Raw genomic sequence first — 12715 nt, forward strand, 5'->3', positions numbered from 1 at the left:
GTATGAGTGCGTTTTAATGATTCTCTTTGGGTCAATGTTCACATGAGTCATATTTGAAATGATGTTAAATAGCTGAACATCTCATATATACTTTTGTATTACTACTCTTTAGCATATACTGAGCATGAGGGCTAATGGAAGAAAAGTCCCACTCCATATTTTCTTAGTCATTATGGATTAAAATGTTCCGTCTTTGAATGTAAGGGTATTTTCTGTACTAGGAGAACAGGATTAACCTTGAATCTCCTAATGTCTGCTGATGTCTGTGAGGATAGATCCTGCACCGGAAAGCTCTCAACATGTGCAAGGGAAGAGAGTTGGATGAAACGAAGTGAGGAAATTACAAATGATCGGTGCCAATTACCCACGTTGACTTGAGAAAAAGGTAGCCAAGCTGCATTACGATGCTCTGTTTTGACTTCTCACTACAGTTTAATAACGGTGCTTCATTCAAGGAAATATTTCCCCCTCACGTGTTAAAGCAACAGGAAAAATGGGTCTGAAACATTACGTGACAAAGTTAATGAGGTTACACTACCACCTTGGCTTTTATGTTTATGCCATGCTGCTTTTTTTACAGCTTTTAATTGGCTATGGTACGCTTTCCCAGGGCCGACTGTCCTGCGTGTCTCTGTGACATTTCAGCCCAGGCGTGAATCACTGAGCAGCTAAGTACGTGTCTTCAGGAAAGAGGGAAGAGAGAAAACGTCTCCTCGTTGGAGGGGAACCATTAAAAAGGTATTTTCCAAGAATTATGGCTGCAATTGTAAAAGGCTAAAAGGTGTGCTAATCACTAATGAAGGGTAGGAACAGACTGGGTGCCATTTCAAAGGAACACGTAATGAATCTGGGTAGAACTCTTTGACCCTCCCATACCCAATTGCCTTCTTTGTGCTGCAGAATTAGTCAGTTTAATAACCTCGCTGTCATTAAGTGCGTTGGTTATTCTTGTTGTTACATTCAGCTGGCATTTGAAGGAATTGTTAGGTGCACACAGAAAGCGTGGCATGTGGGGGCAATTAGGAGAGGAAGTGCAAATCTCAGAAATATGTGATGAAACTTCCAAGGCTTATGCAATAAAGGCTGCTGATGAGCCTATTTTAGTGGACCAATAAATTATTAAAGGAGATAATTACATTATTTATCTTTCAACTTGGTGAACCTAATCAATATGCTGCTAACTGTGGCAATTTAACTGGCATGGATATCATTCTCTCCCTGCTTACCTGTGGTAAATTGTGCTTGGGAAATTCACATCTCAGCCTTCACACAAGATTTTAATTTGAAGGAAAAAGTACCATAAATATCAAATGGTATGTATCACTCCTCAGCCCCGACCTGTGTTGTGGCTTTGAATGCAAATATGGCAGCTGCAAGTGATTTGTTTCACCTAAATATCTGAGTAATAGAGCCGTAAAAGTTGTTATTACTATTTTAAGAATGGTTTGAAAAAAAGTCATCATACAGTTTAAACCAAAAAACGCAGAATGTTTATATCTTCACATTTGTCTTGCCACTGTTGCCACTGTTGTGTCGTATGAGCATAAAATCAAAAACGATGTGTGACGGCAGCATTAATAATTATGAGTTGTATAACACTGGGAATTTACCTCGTCCTTACTTGGCCCATTTTAAATCTACTCAGCACTGCCAGCTGAAGATCAAGTTGTAAGCCATTAAAATCATACAGTTGGAGGATGAGATTATATTTATGTGACATTTACAGTCGTTTGAAACATGGATCTATTAAAGAGCTTGACTGTCCATGCCGTAATTTTTCCTTCTGTGAGTCTATTGTTGGAGAAGTAATTAACCTATAGGCAATATTTCTGTTTTGGTTGACATTCAAACTTTCAACCTCATGGGGTATGGACGGCAGACACGCCCATGGTTCTATTCCAGCTGATGTTACACTTTCCACATCAGCGCGGCTGCAAAATGTATGACTGCAGTGACAAGCATGTAAACCTGTGTATGCAGAAAGCCCATGGTAAAAATCAATACAACGTCCATCGACTGTATCTGCTTCTTACTACATTGGGTATCTGCATACACATACATGTTTACACATTTGTCAGGCACAAACAAACCTTTGCGGACATATGATATAAAAGGCCTACGTTACCGGCAGTTTACTCTGAAATTATTTTGCATTTTGACGGTTCTGTTCAAGACTTTTACATCCAGGTTAAACACACTGTAGTTACACATATGACACTATTCATAGATGTACACAGCACATCAAACATTGATGATGTCACATTATTTTTTTATCATTTTGGTTTAGCAACAGCATAGACTGATGTATAAAAAAATCATCTATTCCAGGGCAGAAATTGATATTCTCCATTAACAACATGCAATGAGTCTGAGCATGCTCTTGTTGCAGATAATGACATTTATGTTGCTAGTCTCAACCTGAGCCATGTAGTAGACCCATCAGTCCAGCGTCACTGTCACATTTGGCCCTGCCTACCTGTGAAACGACAGGGCCTCATTCTGTGGTCAAGTGAGCATTGACAAACATGCAACTCATTCAAAATAAAGACACCAAACTTCAATTTGGTTTAAGGAAGCATATCGGTTGCCTGGGTGAATGAACCAACCCAAACCTACTTGTTAATGAAGATTTTACGACTCTTCCTACTACGTTTGTCTCTTGCTCTCATCATTGTCATTATTGCCCACTGTTGTTACTGCACCTTCATACGCCCAGTAAATTTGTGCCGAGGCGAGGCAAACTGTCACACTCACACGCTGTTCTTTAGTGGATCTGTGTGTCTATTACACACTTTGCTGTGAGACTGGGCTGTGCTTGGGACCCTTGCAGCCATTCAGATGCAGAAAGTAAACATTGGCTATTACTGTGAAATGTCTACATTCATTAAATGTAATCTAGTACAGCACTGGAGGCACGTAAAGCAGAGTGATAAATGTATGGTCTCATCAATTAATCAAACTTAACTTCATGGCACTTTATGATTTTTCTCTAATGGGTTATTTATTATGTTGTTTAGCATTTGTAGAAATTTTAAATATGCCTGACTCCTGAGGTTTTCATGTGTTGCTGTGGCCTTGGCTACGACCAGCAGGAAGCACATCCTGAACTATTGATAGTGACCTTGCATCCGTCATCAGCTCCACATCTGGTTATTACTCACCCATCAAGGACAGTCAAGAACACACAAGAAATCACTTGAGCTCTGGAAAACATGGCAATCGGCACGTGAGAGGTTTATTTCTCTCGTGTCTTTCCATCAGATTAGGTCTGCTTTTAAATACGAGAGCAAACGAACCACCCCCCTAGGTGCCTGTAATAATCATCAAGTAATATTTTATTGATCCACTTTGGGAAATTCTTTTTTGCCTCCAGTCATGTGGTCTCTCTGGCCTAAAACTACCAGCCTTTTTGTTCCTCACCATACACTGTCCCTAAAACTCAGAAAAAGAGATGTGTCACCGCTTTGCTCTTTTTTTAAGCATTATTACTTAATGCCAAGAGACAAATGGCAGTGGAGAAAAGGATGAGCTATCTGTTTTCCCTACAGTGAGTCCCTTTATCCTCCACCTCCTCTGGCGTTACTAGGAATTACTTATCCTTCCTGGTGATATTCCTGACAACGCAGCACTAAATTCTGCCTCCCTCACACATTTCCCTCCTGGTGTATGTGTGTGTGTGTGTGTGTGTGTGTGTGTGTGTGTGTGTGTAGGATCTGGAACGCAGGTTTATTTAAGGAAAGGCGTTGGTGGCATTTGTGTCACCTGAGGCCCGTATTCTCCCTGTGAGAGATGGTACCACTAATCACTCACAGCACTGATACAGTATGCAGATCAGGAGGTATTAAAAGCCTGTTTTTTACAATGGAGTTTGGTGCTTGTGCCTGTGGGGTTCATACTCTCCACTATTTATATAAAGCATTGTTGAAGTCCTGCGTCCTCATCTTTTTTTCCTTTTACAGGTCCTTCATCTGTCACTGGTGTCAGGCTGATGAAGATTTGTCTCTGCTCCTTTGCAGGTCATCACAAAAAAAACATGAGCAGCATTTCCTGTGAACTCACCATAGACGTAGAGTACATATTCAGCACTGCTGGTCCCTAGGTGGTTGCCAGCTTCGCAGCGGTAGGTGCCATTGTCTGTCTTGTTGAGTGAAGTAAAGGTGAGCTCCCTCCCCTCGACAATCATCCTGTCCAGGTCAGGAAGTTCACCCCCGTCCTTTGTCCACTTCACGGGATCCGGCCTGTGAGGTTAGAGGATGTGAAAGAGAGACATGACATGATACATGTAGCTTACTGATGCATTATATAAAAGGATGGCATCAACTAAAGCAGAATGTGAGTGACTTACGAAGGGTTGCCTTTGGACACACACTCCAGCTTTAAGTACTGACCCTCCTGAGGGACTGCAAGGGAGTGGACGATCTCCACACGAGGAGCGTCTAGAACAGACAGAGGAGGTCTGAAGTCAGGGTCGTCCATATGGAAAACATTTACATTTAGATGACTTTTAGCTTCATATTGTGATGTGATGTAATGATTTGCATAAACAAAAATCCAATGGCAATAAGATATGAGACAAAAATAGTAAATTGCGTTTTGAGTTTTCCTTGAATAAAATTATACGATTTTTGAAAATATTTAAATAGAATTATCTAAGATGTCACCTGGTGACAGTTTTAATAAGATATAATAAAAAAAGAACTCTAATTTATGATTTTTCATTATAAGAATATTGCAATGATTCAAATTAAGTACATGGAGATTTTATTCGACAATCAATTTAATTTATGTCTAGACCAGCTTGATATAGTGTGATGAAAGCAAATGTTCTGTAAATGTTATGTAATATATATATATATATTAAATTACATATATACACATATATATATTAAATTACATATATATACACATATATATATTAAATTACATATATATACACATATATAAGTTATCATAATAACCATCATTAATTAATGGCATTTATGTTAATTAAACTTCTATTAATAGCTGCTAACAAACAATGAAATACTTTATAAAACATTTATCAAGCAATTGTAAAGGTTCATAAACGTCATTTGCAACTTTACAAAAATGAACTGCTTAATAAATGGCTTATAAAGCATTTCATTATTTTTAGACAGTCAAATAACTATAAAAGGTGCAATATGAAAGATTTTTATTTGATGAACCAAAATTATTAACAGAATGTGGAAAGCAATTTCCTCGTTATGACATCGAGGTATTGTGTTGCTGCTACACTCCCCTGGTGCTCTGAGCTCCCAGGGTGGACCGCTGGATGCACAGCTAACAGAGCTAGCCAGCTAACAGCAGCTATAGTTAGCAGCATTTAGCATTTACTCTGGAGATATTCTGACCCCTCTTTGTCTGGAATATGAATTAGACAGCTGGCAAAACATTACATATTGCATCTTTAACTACAGTTAACTACCCATAAATTTACCATTTATTAATGATGGTTATTATGAGGTCTTACCAGATGTTCAAACTTTAAAAAAACGAATTATAAACAGTGCAACATGTGGGTTTGATCAGGTTGAATGCCAGCTAACAGGATTCTGCAGCTGTAAAACGATCTCTACGAAGGCGATTTAGGAAAGAGTATGTGTGTCTTTGTGTGTACACTCACAGTGGACCTCCAGTACTTCAGTGGCCTGCTGCGGTGTCTGTGTTAGTGCCACATGGTCCACTTTGCAGGTGTAGGCCACTCCATCATCATTTCTGTCCACATGCAGCTGCAGGGAGCTCCGTACTGTAAATGTCTTCCCGCTTGCATTCACCTCTTTGGCACCTTTGGAGAGAGTTGCATAATGTCAAGGATGCAGCATATTTATCTTGTGAGGTGTGATGGACACACACCAACGTGATGTTTGGTTAAGCCCTGATTCTGGTTTTATCTTCATCATAGTTCTTTGGGGGAATTATGCATGCAATCATTCCTGTGAGATAATGTATTTACAAAACTACAACACGAACAGGAGCTAAATAGTCCAGCCCACTCCCAGGACGCTGCTTTGACATCTGAACAGTACACGTCCAATTGTGGTCACGCCTCTAACAAAACCCACCAGTCTGTTTATATTTAAATTTCAGGACTTTGTCACCACCTACCTTCTCTGCCTGTGGCCTCCTTGGCTTCACCGCTCCCACACAATGTCTAACTCTCACCGAACAGCTTCATGCACTTCAATTCACTTCACAACCATTTCCAGCCTCATTGGGAGAAAAACATTCCCAATCACACATTTGGCATTAACTTCAATCAGCCTTGTTGCAAAGTGTCATCATGCACAGTCCTCTGCATCTGTAAAACCTGCTCTCGCTGCCACACCTGCCTTGTGATCCCAACCAAACAGCTGATCCACCGCTCCATGCCCATCAACACAGCAATCATTGCCAAGGCATCGGAGAACGAAGCGTCCTCAAATGATCTACATGATGTCCTGAAGAATTGGCTTATTCCCTGATCACATCATTACACGTTTTGCTTCATTTGCCTCCCCAATGATGTCGGCCCACGATAAGCCAAATGTGTTTGATTAAAGTTTCACGACCACCTCATGACGGCAAACTCTGACCACAAGATTGAACTGTTTTTAGTGTTAAATTAGCGTGTATATGTGTTTTTTGAAAAGGTCGGTGGACTTAAAATAGGCGATTGTCTGTAGACTAGTTTGCCTTTCTGTTTTTCATTAGTGTGTCATGTTCAAGGAACACGGAACAGTGACATCGTTGTTTTATAGCTTTTACTTCAGTCTCTCTTTTAAACTCAGTGCCTACTGAATGATGTTTTAATGCTGCTTACGCACCCACATCCTTAACTTCAATGCCTGCCACAGCATCACGTCGCAAAAGGTGAAAAAATTTGCATCTCCACCTGGGTCTCACATCTCCAACACTGCTGATCTGAGCTGGAGCTGTTAAATACCCACAGAGTCATTTCACCCAGGTACGAATTCCTGCTGTAGAAGAAGAATCTTTATCTAAATACTCGAGCTGTGATGTTTTAACTAATCGTCATGACAATAAAACAAAAACAACATGTTACACGCCTGTGTTAATTCCTGTAAGTGAGAACATTAAAGGGCCATTGTTCTGGGGAAGACATGATCAACACCAGAATATGTCTGAGAGACTGCAGAGAACACTGCGCTTGGGTCTTCTCTCCATGCCGCATGCATTAAAGAGATCAGATTCATCACACCAAGTCTGTAATTCTTCAGAGAATTAGCAACTCTCTAACTTCAACAAGGAGAATTTTTCCACTGAAAACAGATGTTTCTGGGTTATTGTCCAGAGTGAAAGAGGCTTACGTGTCCTTAAAATCTCATTGGCTTGTACTGAAGCAACCCTGATGCCTGGTTAGTAGAGAGGCCCTTCTAGCTAGAGGGTCATAGAGTTGACTCCCACACCACTGACTTTCGCTGTCCCCGACACGTCCTTGAGCTTGCGACGGTCTGGTCAGGTTGCCCTGTGCACTGACCAGATGAGCAGAGTTTCAATGCCACGCAGTTTTACAAGGCTGTAAAAATAAAGTTAAGGAAAGATTTACCCTCTGGATTTTGGAAAATTCAATGTCCTCTATAGTGATTCCTGCACAAATTCGTTCCTAAACAATTGAAGAAGGGTGGCTGTGTTCAGGTAGCAGACGACATTTAACAATATCTGCCAATTTTTGATGAATTCACCTCAGCCTACACACATGACATCAATGTTCTCCGAAATTCAGAGACTGTTAAGTAGGTGTTATGTAACACCAATGACCATCCTCTGCCAGAACACAATTTTAAGCCAGCATTCACAACTCGCTGCTGCTTGCTTTGCTTTTACCCACCGGCCGTTTCACAACTTAACTGCTTATACATATCCTCCTCCAAGCAGGTATTTTTAACGCACACTTCTTTTCAATCACATCTGTTCAACCAGTCCTTTGGGGGTGGTCGGTCTGCTCACATCATGCCTGCAGCCAGTAGTTTAAATCGTATCAAGCTGGTTCATACACACTCCTACAAGGTCTTTTTTATTTCAAAAACAGACTCTTATAGCGTTTCTGCTGCCCGGGCTTATCTCTGCATTCAGGTGTTGCCCTGCTTTGTAAAATCCCTTTGTTTCTTCTCACCAAAGCAAATTCAAGAAAAGCATCAGTGTAAATGTACAGTCTCTCTCTCTCATGCTGGACGCCTTTGTTTGTATCTCCTAAAGAGACTGTTTACGCTCCATATCCTTCTCTCCTGTGCGCTCATCTGCTCCACTTTCGAAGTATTCCACCCCACTGTCTCCTCTCCCTCTCCATTCTGCCAATCAACTATTCTGCTCAGTCACTTCCCCCAACTGAGGCAATGAGCCCGCCTCCCCTAGAGATGAATGACTGACAGGTCTGCAGTGTTAGCAACATCCAGCCAGACAACAGGAGATAGGGAAAATGGCTGGCTTTCTTCACAAAGAAGAAACTGCAGGAGAGTGAGGAAGAGCGGGGGGCTGGAGAGAGAGGACATAGGATATCTTGTATCTTATATCATGGCGTGCTTCAGCAGTTGCAATTCTCCTGTTGTTTCTAGTAGTTATTCCACGTCTTCATAGACTGCCTCTTCATCAGTTCTCTTCGTGCCGTTCTCTATCTGTTTGCAGCCCTGAGGATCCTTCCACAGATCGCTCATTCCTTCTTGTTCTCCTGTTAATATTTGTACGTTATTGTTGAGGTTGGTATTGGGGTTAATGAGGAGTCGGCTAACTGAAACTTTGTTCATTCAACTGACAAGCTGAGATGAGTCATAGTGAATGAACTGAATGAATCATTGTGAACTGTGCAGTTTGATTGCGCTCATACTTTCTGCTGTTCAAGACCAGAGTCTAAGTACTTCAGTCATTGTGATAGGCACTCAGCGATGCCCTGATAGCAAGTAACCTAATGTTCTGTCTGTACTTTAAAAGTTTTCAATTTCTTACTGTGGGTTGGCTTTCGGCAAAACACGCAAGACTTCTTCTCAAGTTAGTTCCAGACCGAGAAGCTCTGTTTCTCTATAAATCTGCTGTGTGATTTAAGTGTCTAGACCCATTTAGATTCTCGTCTCATGGCGATTTGAAGGGACTCTGATTGCCTCTGTGGGATCCAGGATAAGAGTACTACAAAAACCGACTTGCTCCCACTAAAGTTTGGGTTCATTAATGTCATTATATGGTCCAAAAGCTTCTCAGATCCACTTTGAGAACATAATAACGGTTGTCTAACAGCGAGTAAAGTGCGCCAATCTGCATCCACTCTGTTCCGCACTGTGTCTACATGTGTGTGGGTGAAAAGGTATAATTGCTCTATAAATATCTTATTACATTTGAAGAGCAGCTGAAAGGAGCAGCTGACATTGAGCTGCCATTAAAGCTAAAGCTTGTCGATCAGAAAACTCATCTGGCCAGTCTCATACCAAACATGCTTATTTTTGGAACGAGAGTTGGAACTGATCAAATAAATCATGTCATAGAGCAGCTACGGAGATACTTTAAGCTGCCACCGGCAACTTCACACGTTATTGGCTCTTGTGGTGCATTATAATGTTGGGCAGAAACAACAAGCAGGATTGCTGGAAGACTGTTTGAAGTCTCGATGGCCAGAAGTTGCTGAATGAGAGAAAATGTCTTCATCGGCCTGAACGAACAAAGATGGGTTCAGCCATTCTCTGTGGAAGAATTTGCCTTCTGCAGTGTTTCTATATCAAACTCCCTAATAGTTAAAACATGGAATCTTTTCTTATGCAGCCTGACTCAGAATAAAACACTAAGGTCTGTACTGTATATTACATTACACACAGTAGATTTTGACAAGAGTTTCTATATAAAAAGTAACAAAACCCAGCTTGAATTCTCTTTATATTTTCATTTAAACTCATTTAACTGAAAAATGCATTTTCTCTAAGCTCTTGGGCCTGTCACTGTGAATATGTACGGTATATAAATATCATACTAAAGCAATCCCACATGCATTATACTGTTATAACATTGCTTGACTCTCTCGCACAGATTTTTTTCTCAGTCTACCCATAGCTAATTTTATTTTAGAGTGCGATGCAGCATTTCTTGGGATGATTTCAATTCGGTCGGACGCAAACAGCGGATACCGAATGAAAGAGCGAGAAGCTCGTTTTGTTTGCTCAAATTACTGAATCACAATCAGTCAAAGGGCTTCTTTAAAATGTCCAAACAGCCACAAACACACTTGTGCAGATTCACAGAGGTATAAGTCTTTACATTTTTATACAGCCAACATGATTAACATTAAAATTGTTGGGAATTTCAACATGCACAAAAAAAGCTCTTTCTCACTGTGTATGCTTTTTTAGAATCAGAAAAATAAACCCCATCCGCCCGTATTCACCTGTAATACTACTCAACAAAAAGCCTGGCAGCATTTGGCTGTGACTGCGGCGCACTGTTCTGTGGGTGGCTGCTCAGAGCTCTGCATCATTGGTGTGAGCCAAGACGGAGCCTTGGAGGATTAGAAATGGAAATGACAGACGTAAAAAATGTTGGAATCTGACCCTTTTTATGCCATTTCACAGGAGAGAGGGACGGTACAAGAAAGGAAGGGGCAGCGAGAAAGACAGAGGAGGGCTGCTGGGGGGCGAAGGAATCATCGACAACGACGACGACACAGCTGATTAATCCTGGCAGTGGGGGTCTGAGGGCTGACTCAACGTACCCTGAACTGCATCCCATCTGAGATTTAAAACAATTTGCTCGAGCGAGAACAATGCAAAATCGTTTGTGGGTGAGGGTGAGGATAATCGAAACATATACTCATTTAGATACAATACAATTAACTATGTTAGATAAATACCTGCTTCCTCTGCCTCTCAGATGAGCTGCACAGCAATGACTAAACTTTTAAACAGGAGCATTAATACACAGCAGGCTCCAGCTCCAGTCAGGTGTGGAGATGATGTATTGTGCCCTGCTCCTTCTTCTCACTTATTCTGGCTACTGTGCGGTGTTCAGGGAGCTGTTGGCAGCCTGTAAGCATCCTGCCCAGTCTGACCTGTCTTACCAGCTCAACTGACGGCTGACTACAACCAGGGAGCACTGTTAAATGTTAGGAGAGTTTCTATCAGTGCCTGGCAGACCTGTATCATAATGTCCTTTCTGACATGAGGCTCCCTGAGCATTCACAGCTAAGATGTGTCTATGAAGACGGGTTTTTCACCGGCCCTCAAAAGGAGAGGTCTGGTCTGTGTCGGTGCCTTGGCATTTAGAGCTGGACAGGTGCTCCACCTCCAAGATGTTGCTCTTAATGGCCACAGACAGTGGGTGTAACAATCTGACCTCCTCTCTTCTTTCGCCACAGCACTCGAGTCTAAGCCTGTTAACCTGATCACACACTGGTATGATGCCAGAGACAGAGGATAAGTTAGCTGCACCTCTACGTGGGCATATTTTATCAAGGTGAAATAGGTCCAAAGAAAGAAAGAAAGAAAGGAGGAGGAGGAGGAGGAGGAGGTATCCATTTTCAAGATTTTTCTGCTTTTTATTTGAGAACTGAAACCGAAAGATGAAACTTAAAGTTGTAATGCCACAGAAAAGATTTAAGACAACATAAAACCAGAGTGTAGTTTGGCAAAAAGGTGAGGACCCAAATGACAAAAGCAAGTTTTAATGATGTAGACTGAAGGCCAAAAATCCCCCCCCAAAAATAATGCAAGCAACAAAAAGGCAGGTAAAAAAAGCTGGCAACAAAAAAGGCAACAAGGAGAATCCAAGAAACTGAGTAATAAAACGGAGGACAAACCATAAAGCCATAGGGAACAAATCAGTAACACAGGGAACACCCAAGGACCGGAGAACAGACACAGGAACACAGGATGACGTGAAGGGAAAAACAAGGCTTAAATACACAGGAATGATTAACCAGGGGGTAACACGTGTACAAAGAAAAACAGTAAGAAAAAGACAAAGACAGGAAGTGAAAAGAAAAATGACACACAAGGAGAGGCCTTCAACATACAACTAGAAATGTGAAGACTAAAACTCTGGATCATGACACAGAGAGATGTGTACAGTGACTTAATAAGAATTAAAATTATAGCTGCAACAATTAGACAAAGTTGAAAGAAAATGCATCTCTTTTTCGATAAGCAAAAATGTCAAATATTTGCTGGTGGCAGCTTCCTAAATGTAAAGATCTGCTGCTATGGTAGTAAATAAGGTGTTTGTGTTTTGGACTCTCGGTTGAACCAAAGAGGCACTCTGAACACATCACATTGGGCTCTGGAAAACATACTTTTTAGACAATTTATATACAGAATCATGACATGACTACCCGTGAAAGTAATCAGCAAATCAATCGATAATAAATATGATCATTACTTGCAACCCTAATCACATACCAAACTGATAGATTTCTTCATATCTCATGTCAGGCTCGTCCACTACGTGTGTGCATGCATGCAAGTATCTCTGTGCTTGTGCTGCACGTGCATACAGGATAGAGAGGGTGAATATGCGTTTTTGTGTGTGCATCTTTTATTCATGCCAGTCTGACTCGCAGGAGCCATCTTGAAATTACATCTTTAATGGCCATTGATCCGCTCCACCCCAGGGAGCTGGATAGTACAAATGTAGTCCCAACACAGACTTTTAAAGCAGTGTGCAAGGTTGTCTAACACTGCCCAGATTACTGAAAGAAAAAAAAAAAAAAAGTATTTTTTTTCTTGTA

General features: G+C 41.1%; 1 protein-coding gene across 3 annotated transcripts in view; it reads right to left on the reverse strand.

Moving 5' to 3' along the window:
* Nucleotides 1–12715, reverse strand: part of LOC311270007 (cell adhesion molecule 2-like) — a 237663-nt gene that overhangs the window by 24648 nt on the left and 200300 nt on the right. For all 3 annotated transcript variants that reach the window (XM_084374617.1, XM_084374616.1, XM_084374618.1), the window contains 3 exons: nt 5645–5806; nt 4346–4436; nt 4060–4238 (listed from right to left, as the gene is read on the reverse strand). In XM_084374617.1, the coding sequence (XP_084230743.1) occupies nt 4060–4238; nt 4346–4436; nt 5645–5806 (432 nt within the window). The remainder of the gene's footprint in view (nt 1–4059; nt 4239–4345; nt 4437–5644; nt 5807–12715) is intronic.

Source organism: Pagrus pagrus, assembly GCF_965226575.1.
Source record: "Pagrus pagrus genome assembly, chromosome: 14".
Taxonomy (NCBI): domain Eukaryota; kingdom Metazoa; phylum Chordata; class Actinopteri; order Spariformes; family Sparidae; genus Pagrus; species Pagrus pagrus.